This window comes from Syngnathus leptorhynchus, chromosome 8 (assembly GCF_054491065.1).
Source record: "Syngnathus leptorhynchus isolate UIUO chromosome 8, UIUO_Slep, whole genome shotgun sequence".
Lineage (NCBI taxonomy): Eukaryota > Metazoa > Chordata > Actinopteri > Syngnathiformes > Syngnathidae > Syngnathus > Syngnathus leptorhynchus.
Genome location: NC_141202.1, coordinates 10323517 through 10347615, shown reverse-complemented (window position 1 = coordinate 10347615; position 24099 = coordinate 10323517). Strand labels below are relative to the sequence as shown.

The window sequence follows — 24099 nt, the reverse complement described above, 5'->3', positions numbered from 1 at the left end:
CCAATTTCCTGATTTGTGAAGCTACTTTGATGTATAATTCACTTTGAGTATGAAGGAGAAAGAGCCAATCTTTAACAGTAATGCCACTACAAAGCAAAACCCAGGGCAATGAAAATTCTAATGCAATAAGCAGCTAAAAAAAAAATGGCCGCCGCCTCCCAAGTTGACTGCATGCAATCTGAAATGCATAAAAACAACTGACAAAATGCCTTTGATGAAGGGTTCTGAGTCACGTTAAGTGATAAATCTTGAGGAGCCTAAGCAAGCAGTCAAAAGTCTCCTAAAAAAGCAAATATTGCTTCCTGCAACCTCAAGGGAGCATTTCGATCTTGTCTGGCCAGACAAATTAATTCTCTAAGCATATGCAGCCACATTCTTGGCACGGCCATTGTGAATACTGATGTCTGGCTTTAGGTCATTTGGGTGCATTAGAATTATTCTCGTCAGAGATTTTTAAAAAATTTGCTCTGGCCAAGGTGAAATGAAACAATAATTTGCTCTAAGGTTAAACTGAAACAATTAATGACTAACATATTAATCAGGAGACAGTGGACTGTGTGTGATATGGTTGCATACTTGAGTAGTCCTTCGAGAACTTCAGAAAAGCCTTTTGACAGACAGTATCTTAATTGCGTTGCAGGATGTGGAAAAATTAACTTTGGGGGGAAAACTGGCCCCACTGTTATGTATTATATGTTTTATTTTGACTTCAGGAAGATTGCCAGGGCCGTTGAAAGACTGTAGATAGGCTGGAAGTATTTCGTTTCGGCACACTTGTGCATGTCTGCCCCTCAAAACAGGCTAATTTCAGCATGACAAGAAATAGTGTGTTGAAAGTATCATGCAGCTTGATCTTTGTGATGTTTTGACCAAATGAATATCACAGTAAAACATCTGACAATCATTTGAAATTCGTTTGATGTGTTCAGGCAACACATGAAAGTCATGAGGTTTTTTGGTTTCGCTCACATGCTGACGGCTGAAACCTCCATGCCGGTAGACGTCGCTGTTTCACGTCTACCGTCCTACCCTCTCCCCTCGCATCCACCAAACCTCCGCGAAAAGGCTGAAGGTTAGAACGCAGAACACAGCCTCGCAAAGAGAGCATCGGACCGGGCTCGACAAGTCGTGGAAGAAGCAAGCGACGTCACTCCTCCGGAGTCGGTCACCATCGCCGCCGTCCCTTCCCTGAACTGACCCCCGCCAAGGTCCTCCTCCTCCGCCTCCTCCTCGGCTGGGGCGGGAGGGATACGCCACGGAATTGCCGCACACACGCGGAGCGGACATGGACTAGCGAAGCCGCTGGAAAAAAAAAGTTGGCGTTTACTCGGCGACGAGACAAAATGCGGCGCGGTTGTGTCGCGACTCGACGTCAAGGTCAGAATCCGAGCCGCGACGCCGCCGCCTTGCGAGCGACTTTGCCGGGAAGCGGACAGAGAGACGCGGAGGGGGATGCCGCTGCGTGTCACTTTTCTCCAGCATCAGTTGTGACACCTTTCCCCGGAGAGGACATTCGCTCTCGCTGCTAAGTCACGCGGACAAACTTGTCTAAAAGCCCAGAAAAGGAGGACTTTGCCCCGACTTCCGTGTCTTAAAATATGAGTCTCTTTCATTTACCGTGACGTTTCCTGCTTTCCTCCCTTCCACGGCCCTTGGCTGCACACCTGGCTAGCCAAGGCGCGCCACACCGACTAGCTAACCGAATAAATCTTCCCTGGTTCCGAATTGTTTGGAGTTCCACGCGCCTAGATTGGCTGGGTTCACGTGGCGAAGTTCCAACCAACAGCCCAACTTTTTAAAACTTCAACACCTCCCTTAGAAAATGTCCCCGGGCAGAGGCTCCGGGAGCAGCTCGCCGGTGCGCGGGCTCCTCGTCCTGGTGCTTCTGGTCCTCCTGGAGTTTTCCGTGCTACCCCTCGGAGCCGCAAGCTCCCAGCCGGACGTCAGCCACCGAGACGAAGTGGGTGTCCACGCAGAGGCAGAGGAGAAGCACAATTTCACCCAAAAGGCCTTCCCGGTGCTCAGCTTTGAGTACGAGCACATCCAGATCCCCTTCGAGATCTCATTATGGGTCCTGCTGGCTTCACTGATGAAATTAGGTGAGTTGTTTTTGTGTAGGAGCTGGGAAAAAAAGGTAGGTACACCTTTACGAGTAGACCCAATGTTGGAGCTCATGAGTTATTCATTGAGTTGCAGTAGTGTACAAATTGCACTGCATCATACTTTGACTTGGTGACCTGGCTGACTCAGCTTTAAAAAATAAAAATAAAAAAATAAAAAAAAAATCTTATTGTGTGGTATCGGTCCGCATGGCTGCATTTGTAAAACAAACTCTGGAGTAGCCACCTAAACTCAACAACTTGAACACCTTGCACACACCCACTCGCTCCATTTGCAAAGCCGCTTTACCTGTCATGTTAAAACTACGTTAGACTTGTAGTTAGCACATCTGACCTACAGGTAGGAGGTTCTGGATTTGAATCTTGGCTCATTGTTCATAGTTGAAAGTGAAAGTTTCTCGTTTAGATGCCATCTGAAGCTGTACAACTGCTAAATAATGCATTCTTTCATTTTCTTGTGTTAAAGCACATTTTGAACTCTTGCACTGCTTTGGCAGAATATTATTATTTTTGCACCAAAGGAGGATAGACCTATACAGGATATTGATTTGCGTCTGTATGTCTGTTTTGGCAATCTGGATGGATGGACAAATGATTCACAAAATTAGCTGGAAAATAAGTCTATATTGACTTGAGGATTGAACCCACCACCTTCAAGGTTGAAGTGTATCACTCCATAACTGAGCCACGCTCCAAGAAGATGCAGAAAAAGTCACAAAATTAGCTGGAAAATAAATCAAGTCTAAATAACCACCGGTTGACATCCCTGCTCTCGCTAAATGATTTGATTGGTGTCTTATGAGAGAAGTTAAGAATCACAGAAAAGTATGGAGGTGTAACGAATAATCAATCAATTAATTATTTTGATGATCGATTCATTGTTCAAAGACTTTCTTGAATTCAAACTTTGTGTTAACTGATAGTAAGATTAGCCAAACGTCTGCACTGTTAGTCATTCAATTTGCTCAGTTCAGTCATTCACTCAAGGGGTTAAAATGTATCAGGAAGATTGCCAGTGGTGAGGAGAGGACTCCTGCGAGGTTTTACGGCTTGCCACAGCGATGACTAAGCAGTCCTGATGGGGCCTTGGATGATGGACAGCAGTAGTTAGGCTAATCATCGCAGCACAAATAACAATTAGAGTGCCACCTCTACTAGAATTTGCTAGAAAGTAAAGGAAGCCTGGTCTTTGTGTCTTTTCTGTCCTAAAGAAAGCTGGAAGGGTCTGACAAAAAAAATTCTGTCGCTAATTATCGTGAGCAAAATGATCATATTTATTGGATTTGCTGAAGATAATGTAAACGAAAACAAACCATGTGATGTTGATCTTTTCATACTGGTCACAAGAATGTAAACAGGAAGACGTTTTGCTTTATGGACTTGCGAGTAAATGAAGCAGCATAAATTCACCCAAAGTGGAGCAAAGCAGATAATTATGGTAAGAGTAATAATGATGTAATCGTGATTCTCTGATACAGTACCATTCCCGTCCTAGAGGTGCGCACATTACAATTTTGTTTTTTACAAATCCTACGCTAAACAAGCATTTTTCAGTCGCGCCCATCTGCCAGATGTGGTGGGAGCGCCATGTGACCCCAATACTATGAATTTGATTCAAATTCATTTCAAACCCAACAATGTCATCTTGATAAAAGACTAAGCATATTGTTGAAGACAAGATGGTGCACGCAGGACGAGCCAGCCGAGTGACTGTAGACTGACTGACTGTTAGCCGTGAGCCTCCAATTAACCCCAGGAAGACCGCAAAATGGGATGCAGGTAATTGAATGTTGCTGCTTCACTACTCGGCCTGGTCCCCGTGTCGGCGCCTTGACGGACCCCCTCACATCTTAACGGCTTGAAGGGTACCCGCTGCAGTCCATTTATCTCCCCGGCAACCCGTCTGTGCACACAAGCGGATCGCAATCCCTTTAGTTAACCTCAGCGCCGCTTGCTGCAGTCCCAATAAATTACAATCGCCAGTATGTCAAATGCCCAGAAAAGAACTTATAAAGTAAATCACAGAGTGCTTGTGTTGTTCAGTTTTGCACCCGTCTATTTAGCTGTAATCGTAATTGCTCCCGGTGCGTTATCTAAATCCGTGTTTCCCAACCACTGTGCCGCGGCACACTGGTGTGCCGTGAGAAATGTTCAGCTGTGCCGTGGGAATGTCGAATATTAATCACGGAGCCCATTGTTCTTATTGTCGTAATATTTATAGCGGTAGTCTAAAACGGTAAACAGTCATGTTGTTTCTTTTGGATTTTAATCACAATCACTTTCAATAGTTTATTCCTTACACTGTCTAAAACAATTTAAAAAAAACTCATTTTTATTATAAAAAAAAGAAATAGAATTAAAAGGCTATTTTTATTCAATTAGTCAACTCTTCATACATATATAGGAGTAGGACTTTACGTCTTTCGTTGTAATATAACTGATTTTAATATAGAAGCTGGTGTAACACTTTACAGATTTTTGTTGGTGGTGTGCCTCGAGACTTTTTCCAATGAAAAGGTGTGCCGTGAATGAAAGAAGGTTGGGAAACACTGATCTAAATGACCTCCTTCTATCTTTGTTTTGGGATATAAATAAAGCATAAATGTAATGAGTAACGTATCGCCAGGCTATATAATAATTTGAGTAGGATCACTTATCGTGATATCAAACATTCACCAGATTAAAGATAACGTTCATGGCTAGGATTCATAGCTATGACATGGCTAGCATTCATGGCTAGCAATGACATATTGTTGGAATATTTTGGCTTGTCTGCCATGATCTCAGTGTTGATCCTCTTGCATTCCAAAATGAAGTTGAATATATTCTAACTTGTATGTATGATGCAAATCTTTCGTAATTCACCCATCTGGGCAGTGTTATAATTCGTGTTAATGATTAGAAGACTCTCAAAGACAGGTTTGTCTTTGAAGAAGACAAACTCACCCTAAAATGACTGTTAAGTTAAATGATTAGTGGTTGAGTCCAAAGTTAAGACTCATCAAGCATCTAGTCTTTATCTCTTGAATGTATATTGGAAAGATTCCAGGTTAAGCCTTTGAAATGTCCCCTTTGGCAACGCCCGAGTCGACTTCGTTCTGCTACTTCGATTTGAGATAAAAGACATTTTGTCTTTACGTTTGACTGGACGCTTCTTGTGTAAACGTCATTGTCAAGATGGCTACTCTTCTTATCAAAGGCACCTTTACGTTGTCAAAAATAGATTGATTTCATTTCATGAGAACATAACGAAATAATGGTCCCGTTTTGTTTTAAGCAACCCTGCGGATGTTTAAATCCAGGAAACGTCTCCATTGTTTGCGCCACCAAACAGTCTGTCTGTTGAGCTCACAAGTCGATTGAGCTGCCACTAATGTGCAATTAGTCACCTGGCAACCAGAGAAGGTTCTTGACCTTCTATGCGCCGCTGCAGAGCTGAATGGGAATAGCTGAATGGAAAAGCCCGTCACCCTTTGGTTGGTTTTAATAACCTCGCTGCTTGAATTCTCCCAGGGGGGGAGCAAAGGCCAAGCAGACATTTGTGGCTATTAACAAGAAACAGTCAGGAATGATGAGTGAAGTCCGGGAATGTGACCACCACGCCTGAGGGAGCGTGACCTGCATAGAGACCCTTGAGACCGGCGTATTGTGCAATCCCCCCAACGTCGCCCTTTCTAATTATCTAATCTCCTGCGCTCTTTTAGACACATCAATTTAAGGCCATCGTAACAACATGTCAACCGGTTACTTCTCTCCACCTTTATTTTGATCGTTGCCGCAATCTTTTTTAATGCCACTTCATTGAGGCCTATTTTTTGCATCGTGACTCAGGGCTTTGATGTCGCCCATGCCAAAATAACTTGGCACCAGTTCATAATAACGTTCAATGTCACTCAGAGGAACGGCCTTTCCATAAGGGACTGTAAGCCTCCTTCTTGTCTTCTTCCATCATCACCCTGCAAGAGGTCAACAAAAGAACACAAAGATGTCTGTCATCGTTATTGAAATATTGTCGAAAACAAGCCCAAATGTAAATTGTGAGGACAGTCCCACGTGGTTTGTTTGCGTGGATTTGCGCAACCTTGAAAGCGGTTCGCATTGTCCTGGCAGGTATGTTGTGGCGCTCTGAATTTAGTTTAAGCTAAATTTGATTTTTTTCCAGGCTATTTGTTTACTTTTTTTATACTTAAAGTCAGATCACACTTTATCTCACACTCTGCAGACTAAACAAGCAAAGCTATCAGTCCATATGGATGCTATTAAAAAAAAGCAGAGGCTATTAACCGACATTTCAAGATAAAGACTGGGTGATAATCAGTCTACTGATTCAGTGCCCATGTCTGATTTTCATTTGCAAGAATTCTCAAGTGCCCTCATTGCTCACTAGCAATATTCTTTTTTTTTCTTTTATAAATAAAAACCCAAGAACAAAATATGTCACTTGATCCACATCTAACCTTTGAGCCCAGTTTGACAGCCTGCTGTGATTCATAACGTTGCAGCTATGTGTTTGCTGAAATGAACCTTCTCCCTTAACAATGTAAGCAAACGACTTGCCCCAGGACCCCGTTTACGTATTTAAATACCAGCACGGTGCTGTTGAATCTGAAAGGAAACCCGGTTCACAAGAGTGTCGAGGCAGACTACTTCTCAGGTGGATATAGTTTGTGTTCCCCGGTTTGAGCGTTGAAGGGCTTCTGGTGGTTGCCGTGATGACCTTTATCGTAACAAGCCAGTTCCAAGACGGATGTTGGCATTTTATTTGTAGCCGAATGCTGTTTAGCCTTCGTGCAGGGCCACTATGGAAGTACTTTTTAGAATAGACAGTCAGGATGAAGATATCGTTTGGGATTAGTTGTGCAATTCCCATACCACTCATCAGAGTTCATCGGAAAATACGTATGATTCCTCTTATCAAAGGCTGTCTTTGAGTGCAGCTCTGCTGAGTTGGCGGCTCTCGCTGTGTAAGTTCTATGAAAAGACAATCCTCCGCCGCTGACATGTCCATGTCGGAAATTCCAGTCGCACGTTCCCCCTCACAGACATTGAATTGTTGGGCTGGCACGCTCAAACAGTAATAGCGTTGTCGTGAGATGGGAATATAAACTAACCCCCCCACACCCTCTTGGCCTCAGACATCCCATAAAACCATTCCTCGTGTCTTGCTTGAGCACGCTGTACGGCTAAGTGCGCTTGTAATGCTGCCGTAGATGCGCCTTGTCTAAAACTAGAATGGCACAAGCCAAGGCCGGAATGATCTTAATATGGATCACCATGTGCTCTAGTCATTTTGATATATGTATGTATATGTTGGTATATGTATGTAAAGCACTTTGTTACAGCTCCCAGCTGTTGTGAAATTTGCCACATAAATAAATAAGAATACTAAATCAATAAATAGTAGATGAAATGATGAATAATAAATAGTATTATGTCTGCGTCAAGAAAAATAGATAAATAACTGGATAGATAAACAACATAGTTGAATTGTTTGAAAGTATGCAGAAGTGGAGAAAAGAAAAATTGAAATGCCGATTCTATCTCACTTCCAAAATGCTATTGTAAAACGTTGCCGCCAGAAAAATACAAGGCGGCAACCCTCGCCGTTGAAACCAGAGTCCAAAGCATTCAGAGAGCTTCTCCCATCTCATTTTATAACAATGGTCAGTCCCGTATCACGTTAACGCTCGTGAAGATGGTTAAAAAGACGGTTTTAACATCAGCAACTACTGGCCTGGCAGCTCTTTTCTGAATATTTATGAGCCACTGGCATGTTTGTTGAGCCCTCATGTGAGCATGTATTCTTACCTGGCTCAAGTTTCTCTGTGCACGTGTTGCTCATGTAGTGTAAACATAACTGGGGGAAAGACTTTATACAATGGGGATCATGTCACCGTTTCTTATTCGATAACGATACTTGGTACTCGCCCGTTCTTCATTTTATGCCAGTGATAAGACATTTCTGATTGGTAAACCACAGTAGGGAAAGTCATGGCTCCAAAGTGGTGAGACAAGCTGAACAAGAAATTGGGCTCAATCCGTGTGACGTGAAGCACGAGCTGGCTTGCAGAAACAATGCAACAGTCAAGTCAAACGAGATGCAGCTAGCTAAAGAAGTGGGAGGGACCGGCTCTAAAAAAAAAATGCAAATACAAGCTCCTGTTTCAATGGAGTGTTATTAATGCCACTATTTTCTTGGCCTTGACGTTGGTGCTAAGCTGCTGCGTTAATTAAAAAAAAAAGACAGATGTTTGAACCTGAAATGATATTAATAATAAAAGGATTAGCCATAGTGTCAAGGTTGCCATATGTGATGTGAAATATGAGCCCGACAGCCATCAGGTTGTTTTAATTACTTGGAAGTTGAAACTCAATCAAAATTGGATGAGTGGAAAATGTCGTTTTTGTTATACCTGCCTTGACTTCATTTTAGAAATCCGATTTTAGAATTTTTGATGACACATTTTTGAATCGGTGTCACACATTATATCTCCACTTGACAACCTTCTGATTGAGTTGAGCATAAAATAAAATAAAACCTCGCGCTGACTTGACAAGCAAATTTGAAATAGTGCTGATAGTAAAACGGTTTGACTTGTCAGGTTTCCACCTCGTCCCTCGTCTGCCCGGGATTGTCCCCGAAAGCTGCCTCCTGATCCTGGTGGGCCTTTTGGTGGGTGGGCTCATCAAACTGGCGGGGCAGAAGGTGCCGCCGGTGCTGGACTCCAACTTGTTTTTCTTCTGTCTGCTGCCGCCCATCATCCTGGATGCCGGCTACTTTTTGCCCATCCGCCCCTTCATGGAGAACCTGGGCACCATCCTGATGTTTGCCGTGGTGGGCACGCTGTGGAACGCTTTCTTCATCGGCGGGCTGCTGTACGCCGTGTGCCAGATCCAGCCCAACAACCCGTCTGACCTGCACTCGCTGGAGCTGCTGCCCTGCCTGCTCTTCGGCTCCATCATTTCCGCTGTGGACCCGGTGGCCGTGCTGGCCGTCTTTGAGGAGATTCACATCAACGAGCTGTTGCACATCCTGGTCTTCGGCGAGTCGCTTCTCAACGATGCCGTCACTGTGGTGAGTCATTAGTTGATTTCTTTTTTTCCCCTCACCTTGACCCTCTTGAATAAACATTTTTTTAGGAAATAATCTAAAAAAGTCTGCAAAACAGAGAAGTAAATTAGAACCCCTCCAAAATCTCCTTCTCGTCTTCTAGGTGCTGTACCATCTTTTCGAGGAGTACTCTGGCGTGGGCACGGTGACGGTGATGGACGGCGTGCTGGGTGTTATCTCCTTCTTTGTGGTGGCGCTGGGTGGCATCCTGGTGGGAGCCATTTACGGCATCCTGGCGGCGTTCACCTCGCGCTTCACCTCGCACACGCGCGTCATCGAGCCGCTCTTTGTCTTCGTGTACAGCTACATGGCCTACCTGTCGGCAGAGATGTTCCACCTGTCCGGAATCATGGCGTAGGTTTGCCTTCTGCTAAAGCAACATGTGTCCCTTTAATATTGCAGTTTTTTAGTGGGTGTATTTGAGCATCCACATTTAAAATTTGACCCGTGACATAACAGCAACCCGTACTTCTATCGAAGCAAGATTTAATGAGCAGGCAGACAGGTTTGAAATACAGTCTCCCCGGGGGTGTCAAGGCCGATGCTCAGCTCCAAGGGCAATCTTATCCTCTCTTCCTCCCCGCAGCTCTTGGCTTATTTGTCAAAGCGTTTCTTTTTAATCTATTGAAAAAAGAAACAAGTAATCAATGTAAATCCCCCGCTTCCTTTCCCCTCGCTCAAAAGATGACGAGGAGCCACAGGGATCTAGCAGACGGTCCTTTGAAGGATTTTATTTTATTTTTGGCGCCTTGCTTTTGACATACCACAACTATAGACTCGAACAGAGAAGTGGTGAGCAGCGGACGGGAACGGGCTTGCGAAATAGCGCGTTGTGGAAGACGAGACTGGTAACCGGAGCCTTCGTTTAGCGACTGAAGCGACTACACTTGTACTGTGTTTATTATAGCGGCGAGGGGTGAACCCCTTCTTAAGATAAATTACAAAACAAACACAAGATAAGATTCAGAAAACTTTTGGTCAAGGAGATTCATCATCTCCCTGACCTTCTAACATTTTGAGCTAGTTATGACAAAAATAACCACACATGCTAACACTAGCTCAGTTGCGTCTTAGCGCCCGACATTGCAGTATTACACCCCGCAGTGTCTGCTCTGCTGCAGCGCTCCATTTTATTGCTGCCCTCAGTGTCTATTATTTTTCATTTTTTAATGACGCCCTCCTGCTTCCAGGTTGATAGCATGCGGGGCGGTGATGCGGCCATACGTGGAGGCTAACATCTCCCACAAGTCGCACACCACCATCAAGTACTTCCTGAAGATGTGGAGCAGCGTGAGTGAGACGCTGATATTTATCTTCCTCGGCGTGGCCACCGTGGACGGCCAGCACAACTGGAACTGGACTTTTGTCACCGTCACCGTCGTCCTGTGCCTGGTGGCGCGGGTCATAGGTAGGCAGGCGGCATACACGCACAAGTGAGATAAATGTGTGTCAGCTGATTTGGTCATGAAGCGGTAAAATGCCTCATTGCGTGTTTGCGGCTGTGACGAGAAGCATTGCTGAGTATTTCCTCAGCGACTCGAGGTGCCGTGCTTGTTTTTTTTTTTTTTTTTTGGCAGAGGCTTCTGGAGGCAGAAAGTGGAAGCGTGATTAGTCAGGCGTGTTGCATCATGCAGTTGTATGTTTCCTGACAGACAACAGAGTGACTCAGTCTTTTTGCTGAGTCATTAATTTAAGGTGGTAAAATAGTAGCCGTGACCATCGTTTTCTTCACCATTGTGTGGAATATTTATCAATTGGAGCACTATTTATTTTATTTTACCTGCACCAATCACAAACATTCCAACTCAAGTGGTAGGAAATGTCAAATTTGATTTTTAAGTAAAAGACAAAAAAATTGGCATACACTTTTTATTGCTCATTACTGCCACCCACTGGTTTCCTGGCTGTATTGGCCTAAAACGTCTTGAATAAGATATGGGTTGAGTAAATATTTGATTGCCATGTCGTTGCAGCATACGAGACTCCATGACAATAGCTAAAAAAAGAAAAATCAAATTTTATCATTCTGATGTTTGTCAGGTGTGGTAGGACTGACATACGTCATCAACAAGTTCCGCATCGTCAAACTGACCACCAAGGACCAGTTCATCGTGGCCTACGGCGGCTTGCGTGGTGCCATCGCCTTCTCCCTGGGATTCCTGCTAGACAAGGACCACTTCCCTCTGAGGAACATGTTCCTTACCGCCATCATCATCGTCATCTTCTTCACCGTCTTTGTGCAGGTAGACATGAAGAAGTGCAATGAATCGTGACAAAAAATCTAATTAAACTGGTGAGAGAGTTGGATTTGGAATGAATGACACAATCCAAAATACAAGTCCAGAAACAAGCAAGCCTGACATGCCTGCCTTAGGCACTTGAAACTGATTTAGCATTTGCTGACTGACTTTATTTCGAAGGCCCTCACTTGTTATCACGGAAAATAATGCAGACTTATAATATCTTCACCATGTGAGAACAACTTCCTTTGCGAGAGGCGCCGTTAATGGGAGTTCCGACAGCCAATTTAATCAGCTCTTCGAGGTGACGGCAAGCAGTCGACCTGCGGCATTCAAATGACTCTGTCACTTTGATAGACAAAATGATTATGCTGGCCTCACCATTCGATCTTTGCTGCAGTTTTTGTTTATTACGTATATGAATCAGTGATCGGAAATTAAGGGTACATTTATTTATTTTTTGCTTGGTTCTTGTCTCAGGGCATGACCATCAAGCCTCTGGTGGACCTGCTGGCGGTGAAGAAGAAACAAGAGGCTAAACGCTCCATCAACGAGGAGATCCACACTCAGGTTCATCTTATCATAATTGAATGTTAGACTTAAAATTGTGAGTGTGAATGCTTATTTTTGTTGATATGAATCGTCCCTTTATAGAAAAGGGAGTATGAATGCTTATTTTGGTTTATATGAATCGTCCCTTTATAGAAAACAAAAGAAAAATGCTCCTTCTCTAATATCAACAAGTTTAGATCACTGCTACCACCTACAGGTCATTTGTTGGTACTTCATGGACCTAAAAGGAAGTACCAGCAGTTTTTTTTTCTTCCCAAGAGTAATATATTGTTATAAAAAACCCTAAACACACACAGACTCTCCACAGTTTCTGGCTCATAAACAAATTTGCGTGCAAGCACCACATTGCACAATTCCATGGCTGAGTCTCTCTTGCACACACACACACACACACACACACACACACACACACACACACACACACACACACACACACACACACACACACACACTCAAATCTATGATGAGTCACCGCTGCTTTTGCTTAAACCAAACAACAGCTTTTCTTCTACTTATGAAAGAAAGCTTCACTGGTGGAATGCAGTTTGTCAATACTATTTTCTCCACTGTTTGCAAACTGAAAATTCCATCTCGACTCAAATCACAGACAACATCGCAAACACGCACCAAATTTCACTCACAATGGCAGATTTGTTCTCATAGGCTCATGTTTGTCTTGTTTTCGTCACCTATAGTTCCTTGACCACCTCCTGACTGGCATCGAAGACATCTGTGGACATTATGGACATCATCACTGGAAGGACAAGTATGCTTTGAATTTACTTCATATGCATTCAAACTCATAAGCATCTACGTTATATTTGATAGGCAATGGTTTCCCTCCCTCTTTTTCCAGGTTGAACCGTTTTAACAAGAAGTACGTGAAGAAGTGCCTCATTGCCGGTGAGCGCTCCAAAGAGCCACAGCTCATCGCCTTCTACCACAAATTGGAGATGAAACATGCTATCCAGCTAGTGGAGAGCGGAGTCGCCGTCAATCTGCCCTCTGCCATGCCCTCCACCGTCTCCATGCAGTGAGTACAAATACAATGGGAGGAGGGGGCTATGTTGAAGTTGCTTGAGGAGCTTCAATTAGACAAAAGTAGTGCTTTGTGTGTACTTTTATAACATTTTTGTTTGGCGGTGTGCCTTTTTTTTAAAATATAAAATACATTTCTCTGGCAAAGGGTTCACAAAATTAGACGGATGTTCCTCTTTCAAAACAGGACACGCAAAAAGTCCTAAGGCCTTGATCTTCTGTTTTATGGTAGTTACTTGGATTTACCAGGCATCAAAACTGTGGAGCACATGGAGCACAAATTAACATTCTAATCCAGAAATAATCAAAATCTAAAACGAGCGATAAAACAAAGTTGTTTATTGTTTGTGTGCTATGTGAGTCACAGGCTTCACGGTCCACAAAGTGTTATTGCGGCATGGCTGCAAATTCCAAATGTGTGATAAAGTAGCACATTGCTCCCCAGCTGCTCTTTATGGGCAGTGGAGTCATTTCTCACAGAATGAACGTAAAAGTTGAACGGAAGCGATTACGCTCGCCAGTCTCGTTGCAGTCCATAACACAAGACTCTAAGCAGCCAAAAGTAAAAATTATGAGGTAGCGTCCAGCGGGATGCTTGTGTGACTCCGTGTGTTTGTGTATGTGTGTGTGTCCCTCTTACATCCCAGAAACATCCAGCCCAAGAAGCCGCCGCCGCCTGCCAAGCTCGAGGAGCGAGCTCTGCCTCAGCTATCTAAAAGCCGGGAGGAGGAGATTCGCAAGATCCTCCGCAGTAACCTTCAGAAAACAAGGCAGAGGGTAGGTACTACAGGTTTAGCCCCCAAAAAGAGTGATCAAACCCAAGTTAAAGCCGCGTGTTTAAGACTCATCACAACTTTTCTCTTCCGTGGTGTGCTCAGCTGCGCTCCTACAACCGCCACACGCTGTTGGTTGATCCCGATGACGACCACATTGGTGAATTCCTCCTCAAGAAGCAGAAGATGATGGTCCTGGATAAGAAGGTATGTGCTCAAAAGAGAGCAGATCCAAAAGGCTCAACACCATCAACACAATCATCAACCCATGTTACCTTTATCCATTGTATTTATTGAATTGGTCAACAGAGACAAATGATATATGATCAATTTTAGGGAATACTAATGACAAAGTAATGACTAACTAGGCTGGACAAAACAAAACAAAAAAAAACTCAATTTCACTTTGGCTCTCCCCATATGTTGCGTTCAGGGACCGCCCACAAAACAGAACATCTCAACTGCCAATGAAAAACACTATCAATGAGCCTCACAACAGTAATGCCAAGATTCCACCAGATGGTGCCAGAGTCATAATTTCATTGCTTTGGCCTGAGCGCACACATTTAATAGAGATTTGCAGCCAATAACGGGATATAGGATATGCAAATTTGTCAATTACCAATATGTGGGGCCTCAGTAAAGAAGACTCAAAAAAAGATTTTTGGGGTTCTTGAATAGCTTTAACCTCTCTGCCATTTAAACAGATTTTGTAAGTAGCATTTAGATCCTTCCAGAAAGCGATAAGGACAAAAAATACGATAAAAACAATCTTAACATCTAATGTCCTTTCCCAGATCCAAAACATGAATAACTACCTGACGGTGCCCGCTGCTCCCCCCGACTCGCCGACCATGTGCAGAGCCAGACTGGCCTCAGGTAAACACATCCATCTGCGCCCCGCTAAACGCCTAGCGCCAACACACGCACGGACGCACATACACACACGCACGTACACACACACACACACACTTTGTTTGCGTTATGTTCACACAGCAATATTAAAAATCCCTGTCACTCCAGGGCTTATATTTCCCACTCAAGATATTCCTCCCCGCTGATGTAAATATGTCCACATGTGGCGGCCGCCATATAAAACGGTGTGGTTTCATTTTTAGGCAGAGAAAATGATTTCAAACCCACTCAGCAGCCCAAAGGGGACACTGTCGGTCCAGGTATGTGGCTAGAGGAGTGAAGATGGTGGGGGGAAAGAAAAGATAACCCCTCCCAACGTAACTCGTCGCCATCAGCAGAACGCTAACACGCATGACTCACACGACCTGCTCCTCGTTACCGACCCTCTTTGTTCAGTTTGTTGTTTGAAATGATCCCAGTTTACAATCCCTGCATTGTGCATTTTCTTTTTTTTTTTTTTTGTTAACCTGATATGCAGAGAATATATTCATCTTCTGCGTGCTCACAAATGCAATAATGTGTCCTCACACACAGGAGTATGAATAAAAAAGTAAACTCTCGGCCATGCAAACGTTAACACACACTCGCCCCCAAAAAAAAGCCTTTTAGCCAACCACCAGCGAAAAAAGCGACGTAACAGCACAGTTGAAATTAATCTTGAATATGGTTATGTAACACAGTAAAATACTTCTTTGATCTGAGAAATATTTCAAATAAGCAGATAGTGACGCAGTTAAATACTCCTGTCTGCTTGGACATACTGTGAAAAATGCCATCTCCATCCGTGCAAGTTTATTTGACATTTCAACACCCCCCACAGACCCTCAAGCCTACAGCGCAAAGGCAGCGGGCGACAGTGTTCCCACCATCCATGTGGACCTGGCCTCCCCTCAGTCGCCCGACTCGATCAACCTCATGGATGAGATTCAGCGGTCTGGCCAGGCGGCGGAGGAGGGCGACGACGACAGTGGCTTGATGATGAAAGCACCCGCCGAGCCCTACGAGCAGCACAGCGAGGGCGAAATGGACACCACCACCAGAGAGAAGCTGCTGAGGTGTCTGAGTGACCCGGGGCCCCACGCCGAGGACGAAGACGAGGACGAATCCTTCCTGCCTTAAAAAGTTGGAGGAAGGTGCGTGCTTCAGTGCTCAAGATGATTAGCCAAAAACTGCGAGCGGGGAGGAGAAAAAAAAGAAAAAGAGCCATTCGTCGTTTTGTCGTCATCGCTCTTTACTTTTAAAAGACGCAGTCACGGTTACGCGACCTTCAGGAATGAACTATGCATTACCAAAGGGACAGTTTGTAGTTCTTTGAGGTTCTCTTTCCGTTTTTTTTGTGTAAAATATCGGAGATGGGCGGGGTTCTCCAGCGCGACAGCGAATCCGCTTCTCCCAAAACGAAGCCAATCGCTTCCATTCTGTCACTTGAAATCACACCGCGTAGATGAGGTCACCGCATATTTTTGCCTTATTTGATGTCACATGATGCTAATTTTTATTTTTTTTATTTTATCAGCACTGCCTTTTATTTTCAGGGATTGCCACCGTCGGTACAAAGGAGTATTACGGGCGCACTCAAAACAAAAGCATACTATGACAATAGAAAAACGTAAATAAGAAAAAAAAACCTTCATAGGATTTACCAGCCTTGGTGGCTTACACATTTTTTTTTACCTTCCCGACCTCCATCTTTAGTGGGTTGATAAACTCGTTTTCTTAATTAAGGGAGGGGCAAGACAGCGAATGTTCTGATGTCATCCACCGTGTTTATATTTTTTATTTTTGCTGATGCCAAATGTCTGTCGTGTTAAAAATAGCTCCCTTTAACAGTGACTCCAGCAAACAAACAATCAACGCTCGCTGTCTTCAAAACGTACACGCACATTTCTTTTGCTTGTCCTTTATCACTGTGCGACAGCAGTCTGTGCTTCCGAGACTGGTCTTTGAATTACATGGCTAAATAAGTAATTAATACAGTTCTATGCAGCATAAAGGGGTAGACAAATGATGTTTAAAAAAAAATAAAAGTAAATTAATTCTATTTATGAACACTTTAAGATGACTTTAAGATGCAAAATGTTAAGGTGGATTAAAATTGGACGGCGGCTTTAATGATTGCACATTTCCTCAATGTAAAAAGATGCACTGCTGCACGAGGGCGTTACGCAAATGGAAATTATGAACATTTGGAGCTACACTGAAAAGGCTATGACAAAATATTGGCGAAAGATTAAAAAAGCAGTGATATTTTGAAAAGTCTAAGAATGCTTATAACATTAAAAGAGCGTTTTTTATTTTCATCATTAGGAACTTTTTCTTGTCACATTGGGAATTTTTGGGGCAATATTAGAACTCTAAACATGACTTCATTGCAATATTATGAATGCGTCTTTATATTAAGGATTTGTAAAAAAAAAAAAAAAAAAAAAAGTATCAAAGTAATACATTATTTACCAGATTATTAAATTATTTTAATAATTTAATAATGTGGTAAAAAAAAATTCCCTCTTGTGTCTTGAAATCTTCAGACTTTATTCTCACATTGTTCCAACTTTTGTCTTGTGTTTCAGTATAATTTCAGTGTGGCTTTAAATTTTCATTATGAAAAAACATTTTCGCATCGCATCAGCGATCGCTTCATGGAATTTCGCCTTCTGGCATAGATATGCGCAGTCCATATTTTTCCAAAGATTCTTTATTTTATAATGACAAAATGGTTATTTTGGTAGCAAACACAAGGAATGTTTCCAGGCCAACATTGCTGGTATCAAAAGCCGTAGAGAGCAGAAAGATAATTGTTCATCTTTTCTTTATGGCTTTCTTATTGCCTTTTTTTTAAAAGGAATGTGTACTTCATTCAGGACCTCACCAGCATTTCACCGCAGCTTTTGCTCTGTGTGCTTTTCTATTATTTGCCTTTTGAATCATTGAGTGTCTTTCATGGCTTTACATGGACGTATCAGTCGCTAAAGTACCGTTCACTTTAAATATGTATACACGTGCGCCGTAATAATGCATAAAATGTACTTTGCGTCTCATGTTTACATTGCTGCAGAGGCTTCATTTCTTTCGTTGGAATGCTCTCGGATCTTTTCGGAATACTATCTTTCGCTAGTTTGTGCTGAGAATTTCATTGAAGATCTTATAAGAGTCTTTAGTGGAAGTCGGAGTTCCAAATTCAACCGGATCGTGTAGTTTCAATCGTGATGTTATCTAATCAAATTGCTTTGACACTAACCTAATATGCCTTTTAATGCAAATCTAGTTTGATTAGGCCCTCGGTTTGGTTTCTTATGTTGTGTGAAAACAAAAACCAAAGCTCCTCCCCCAAAATATCTGACCTAATCTCTTATATTATAACATTAATGTACATGTATAGTTCACCGAGTCAAAGAAACCAAAAGCCGAGGGGACGCATGCTAACTTTACAAGATTATTTGGAGCAGACAATGTCAAATAATATTTGAGTAGATGAAAATGATATTTATGTAATCCTATACATGCAGTATGACTTCATCCAGCTAAAGACTTTTAAAATCTTTATTTTACTTACCCTCACGTTACCTCTCAGCGCTCACGTCCTTTCTCGCTCTCTCTCTCGTACCATTTAAACGCCGCCACCACGAGCACTTTACCGGCGCAGAAAGAACCTTCATCTCCAAACGATGTCAGTCGGAGCAATAAGTCGCTTTCATATCGTCACGTATGACACAGGTCTTAAAAACTAATGCTTTTACCTGGGAACCTTTCCTCCTTCTGCTCGGACAGCGACTCTCGAGTCTCTTCTGATATTCTCTTCTTCATCACTAATCCTGGTCTGTAAATGTTGCTTTGTCAGCATTTCCTGTTTGAAAGTTATTATTTTTGATATACGTAAATGGGAAAATGTACATAGACAAAGATATTGTATGTATTAGAGATGTATGATTCTAATGTGCAAAAAAACTGAGAATCAAGCGTGTACTTGCCCAATGAATCATCACAAAGCTTTCAGCATTCCATTCCCGTTCTAACAATCCGCATCAATCAAAAACTAACGACCTAACAAACTATCTACCAAAATAAAGATTTACTTTCTAACTCTCCTGTCACCGTGTTGTTTATTTATGATGTTTGGATCAGTTATTCCCCCCCCCCCCCCTCACATTACCACTACGTCTTTTTTAATGTTATAGTCTGAAGCTATAAAAGTAACATCGCAACATTCTCTGCCTTCCAAAAACAAACATTTTGATGATGCTATTTTTCCGCATTGGACACATTTTCCAATTGCATTTATGGTGTGTAATAACTAGAATTGTTCTGCCTCGTTCTAATGTTTTGTCAATGCTGCCAAAAGAGCTTAGTGAGGAAAACAAGGCTTCCCTTTGTCTAATTCAAACTCACACAATGACTTGGATTGTGTTTGTAAAGCAGCCTGACAGATTTTTCTCCGAAGTCATATTGTTTGCCATGGATATGATTACGCCTCACAATGTGGATCATGCAAATATCTTGTATTATTTTCTCTCTAGCCTGGACCCACTGGTAAAAGACGATTTTTTTTTTTTAAAGACAGAAGGCTGGCTTCCTTTGCTTGCCATTCCAAAAGCAGGCCCGCAGAGGGCGCTGTCCAGCCGCAATAAAAGCAGCTCCCTGCTTGAAGTATCCCGAAAAGCAAAGCGACGTGTTTAATCGGCGTGTGGCCCTCCAATTGCATTTGTTTAATGGCCTGTTTGCTGTTGCATCCGCTCTCATTTACATGCACCATGGAATCCTTTAATGTATGCCACAAATTGATGCCTTTTTAGCCGAGTTGCTTAAAGGACTGTAAACAAGATTTTTCTGCTTCACAGCAATCGTCTTAACTTTTCAAAACGCATCGTAGGGTACAGTGAGGCCAGTATACAGAGAGTAACTTATACTCACAATCTCATATAGAATACATCATACTTGAGTAGAAGGACAACTATGCAAATGGAAAATAGGTTTTGTAAGTTTCATTAATATGACTTGGTTCATGCAGAGAATAAAGAATATATGCTTGTGAGTATTGTTATATTGTATGTCGACATGTGTTGATGCAATATTTCTATTCAAATTTTTAATACATGACATGTTAGGCTTGCCAGCATGCTATTCGTTTGCTCGCCTATTGCGTTTCCTATTGTGTTAACATCAACCTAACAAAAAAATAATATTTGCTAACCAGACTAAAAAAAAAAAAAAAAAAAACACTCATGCACTTTTAGCCAGATCCTCCAATTTCTTTAAATTGTCTTTAAAACAAACAAAAAGAAGTTTTTGGTACTTACAGGAGCTATAAAGTTTCTGCTTTTCCGTGAAAATACATTGCCCCCCCCCCCCCCCCTTCAAGAGCAGAATTTCCTTTAACCAGAGTTCCTGTTGTCTAAACACACAGCGACCCTTCTATAAACTCCTGAGATTAAGTTCCTGTACTTTCAAGAGTTCACAAATCTTTGGCACACAGCTCTCTCAACATCTCAAACTGGAACTTGTTATTTCCAGGAAGTAGCAAGAACTCAACGTGCCTGGAAATACAACTGCAGTCCCTTTCAAGAGACGGCCAAATCTGTAAATAAATAATCATATAAAAATAGATGCAGGTGCCCTCAGGGGGGCTTCTCGGTGAAGTAAAACAAGAGTTTTTAGCTGTGCGCCAGCATTTGTTTCCATCCTTGTGACCAGCTGAAGGCTGTGTGACTAAATAGTATTAAACAAATGTGACATAATGAATAATTGTTTCGAGGAAGCAAGTCAGACACTTTCTACTCAGCATGCGCACTTCTTCATTTGTCATATGAGGGGAAAACAAGACAACTGTGATTTAGCTTAAGTGCATTTTTACATGATTTCCATTGACAATTGCCAGTTCAAACCTTCTCGGAATGCTTTGTGCACAAATGTTTCTTTGAATGTGTTTTATGTACTTTTTTATAGTCGCTGGTAGGATGAATGACTACTTTACAGACATCTTTTGGATTATAGAGATGAAGAAGAGAACAGAAGCAAAAAAAAAAAGGCAAGCATTGAAAATAAAGATAGGAAGAAAAGGTACAGAAGGGAATTGGAAGGGAGAATTATAAATAGAATTCATGGTAAATGTGAGTGTCACTGTTTCTGGGTTTGAATCCTGGCAGCTTCTTGGTTTGGGAAGCAGGAAAGAAATAAAGGAAGGAAAAAAAAAAGACCGGTAGGTCAGAGGGTAAGAAAGGGATAGAAAGGAATATATTTGAAAATGATTGATGATGGAAGGCAGAGAACCTCTTCCCCACAGTTTTAGGTTATTTGTTATTTGGATCAGCTTGGCAACAAAATAATGAGGTAGAAAAAGCAAGGAAAGTAGGTCAGTGTAAAAGTGGAAGTGAAAAAGATGGATGGAGGAAACAATAGATAATAGTGATAATTAATAAAAATTGCAAATAAAATGTCCTTCGAAATTTAGCAGTGACGTTGTCTTTCTGCTTGTCCAAACAAGTTTGCTGTGGGAGAAGGGAGGAACACGTCTTTATTCCCTTGCGACTTGCGACTGGGGTCCGCCACATTGTAACTTTTTATATCTATATCTACATATTATTCTCATCACACCACTTTCCATTTATAATAAACATGTTGCATTTTTATCTTCCAGTAGAAAAGCAGATTGTAGATGCTCCGGAATCTGAATCAAAACCTCCTCCTCCTCCTCTTCCCCGGCTGTGTTGTGATAAGCTGCCGCGTGAATCCATCAAAGGCATCCGAGCATCCCACTGGATCACCGAGTAAAGAAGAAGGGTGGGTTTCAACCCCCCCCCCCCCCCCCCATCTCTCTCGCTCTCTCTCTCTCTCTCTCTCCCTCTCTCTCATTCTCCCTCTCCTGCTGCACTACCTGAGCTTGTACACTGTCTCTCCTCCACATCCTCCAGGCGGACCTCCGCGGCGGCTGCAACGGCACACACGGCGCGAGAGAACCGAGCGAGGCGCGGCTGAGGCGACTACGAGCAGCTTGCGTGTCTTCCCCTGCCTGTTCACCCAAGCGTTTGGATATTTTTTCTCTATTTATTCATCGAGTCGGATAAGTTGACACAGGACGTAAAAAAAAGCTTTTCTCCCGTCCTTTTCGTCCGTTTCACACCACCCGGGCCATCGGTTCGTTACTGTGTGTTGACGCTGGAGAAGAAGGGCGAAGAGCGGCTTAGCGAGGAGGAGGCGCTCCCCCCCAAAGCCAGTTCCGTGAGATCGGATGGTACCGCTGGATTCATGTCATCGTGGAGGGATTATCCATCGATGAGGGTTTGTTATTGACAGCCCTGCGCGTGTGTGAGCATCATGCATCCACACACAACTTTATCCACGTCTCCTCTGCATGTGTTTTATTAGAGAAAAAAAAGAAAGAGAAGCTTGCAAGGTTAAAAAAAAACCAAAAAACAACAACACCGGTAGCATGCACCAGAGACGCTGCAGCCCGTTACTAAAGAGAGCCCGGGGTGGCGGGCTTGTGTTGCCAGTTCTTCGCTAAAAAAGCTCAAGTGTTGCCTGGAAGCCAGGGCCTTGTGCACTACCAACCAGCTGTGAGGAGGGAAGCAAAAAAAAAAAAAAAAGGCTGAAAGACTCCCGAACAGAAGAAGAGACAGAAGAAGTTGTCCCAGATGGTGTTCCGAAAGTTGCCGGGCGTCTCTGCGTCCGGCATGGGTCTTCGTTTGTCGCAGAAGTTTGTTTTTTTGCTCTTCCTGTCAGGCTTGGTGACCCTTTGCTTCGGGGCGCTCTTCTTCCTGCCAGACTCGGTGAGGCTGAAGCGCATCTTCTTATCCAAGAGTGAGAGCCAGCCGGCTACGGCGGCGGGTTCAGGCATGGCGGCGGAAAACGATGCCAGCGAGCGCTCCAAGAGTCAACGAGACCAGGAGCACCCGCGAGGGGTGACCTCCGCCAAGATGGAGAGCGAAGTCGTCGTGGTTGCTGGCGGAGCCGGTGGAGGAGGTCTTGCCAGACTTAAGGGTCTCGCCCGTAAGACTCCTCCATCCTACGAGGCCACTGAGGAACGTCTGGCCGGCGGAAAAGCTCAGGAGGACATGACCCTGGGGTCAGACAAAGATTCCTCGCCTGACTCAGGTGCAACGTTTGTCTATAAAAAGTTCCGGAGGTGTCTGCTGAAGCCGCCACTGGGGAGGGACGGCGGAAAACCCGGGGACCCCAAAACAGACAAGCGGCGGGAGAAAGTCAAAGAGGTAAAGGCCGATGTTTTGACTTTTGTTTCTCTTTGCGAGCTGTCATAAGAACAAAAACAGATCACACAATTCGAAATTACATCTCCGTTGAGGCGGAGGATGTCTTTGATTGAATCCGAGGGACACAAAAGACTAGAAACGATCCGCCGCCGATTTGTGTTGCGGGTCCAATATTGAAGCTGCAAGAGAGATGATAAAAGTCTCCTAATGATCACAAAAGGCTGTGCTAATGCCACCAGGCTCCCGAAGATAAAGCATCTCAGATTGCCATTTTTTTTTTTTTTTTTTAGAGATGAAACCCATTAAGGTTTTATTTTTAGAAGCAAGTTTGAATTGTTGCCCCAAAATGATCAAAGGCACTGTGGCAAGAAAACCTCTTTAGCCTTGTGACTTGGATAAAATTTGGATTTGTACGCCATGACACCCTCCTGCCGCGACACGACTCTCTAGGCCGGCGGGCTGAGGGCAGCGTGATTGCCGAGGTGTCGGTGGATGGCAGTGGGTCCCCCCCCCCCCCCCCTTGCGTGGGGCGACCTCTCTGTGACTAGCTTCCCCCCATTGCACATAAAATGTCAGCGTGACTTTGCCCATCAAGCTGAGCTCTGCACAAGTTTTGTGTTTCAGCCGCCGGGTCCGGTCATTTGAGGCTAAAGCGATTTTTCTACTGCTGCGCTTTTCTGTTGCCGATTTATTAATTAATTCATTCATTTATTTTTTAATGACTAGCCCCTTTACAAAGCCAAACTGCTTGCTTGCACACACAAGTTTGTGTGGTATGCAAATCACATTTTACTTCGCCCACTCAGATTTATTATTCTGCCAAAATATGAACTACTTACTATGAGAGAAATTGCCATCGTTAATTTGTGAACTGTTTTGAGTTTTACTTCATGTCGACGGCTACGTCCAAAAATAGAATTGATCATTAAATCTGATTTCTGCAAGTAATTCATTTTTTTTTTTTTTTTTTTTTTTTTTTTTACAACAACAATCGATGACGCCAGTAGATCTCCGCTCCGAATGTTGTGAACTCCAGTTTCCATGTTGTTTTGAGCACGTTGAACCCTGGCAGGAATTGTTCTCGTTTTCGCTTGGAATTGCGATATGTCCTATTTTGCCTTTCCC

General features: G+C 43.2%; 2 protein-coding genes across 4 annotated transcripts in view; both read left to right on the top strand.

Moving 5' to 3' along the window:
• The first annotated feature begins 1005 nt into the window (after positions 1-1005).
• Positions 1006-18850, top strand: slc9a1a (solute carrier family 9 member A1a). Its single transcript, XM_085918413.1, has 12 exons — positions 1006-2099; positions 8723-9195; positions 9335-9585; positions 10422-10639; positions 11272-11474; positions 11952-12041; positions 12740-12810; positions 12901-13077; positions 13730-13859; positions 13961-14062; positions 14653-14734; positions 15591-18850. The coding sequence occupies exons 1-12, from the start codon at positions 1823-1825 to the stop codon at positions 15887-15889; spliced, it is 2373 nt and encodes a 790-aa protein (XP_085774539.1). The 5' UTR covers positions 1006-1822; the 3' UTR covers positions 15890-18850.
• Positions 18851-21263: 2413 nt separating this feature from the next.
• The window catches only part of LOC147052335 (mannosyl-oligosaccharide 1,2-alpha-mannosidase IA), a 68153-nt gene continuing 65317 nt past the window's right edge, over positions 21264-24099 (top strand). For 2 of the 3 annotated variants that reach the window (XR_015066917.1, XM_085918414.1), the window contains exons 1-3: positions 21264-21316; positions 21402-21544; positions 21676-22974. Coding sequence is in view for 2 of the 3 variants with exons in the window: in XM_085918414.1 (XP_085774540.1) it covers positions 22399-22974 (576 nt within the window). In the remaining variant the exon portion in view is untranslated. The remainder of the gene's footprint in view (positions 21317-21401; positions 21545-21675; positions 22975-24099) is intronic. The other variant, XM_085918415.1, reaches the window with a different exon arrangement.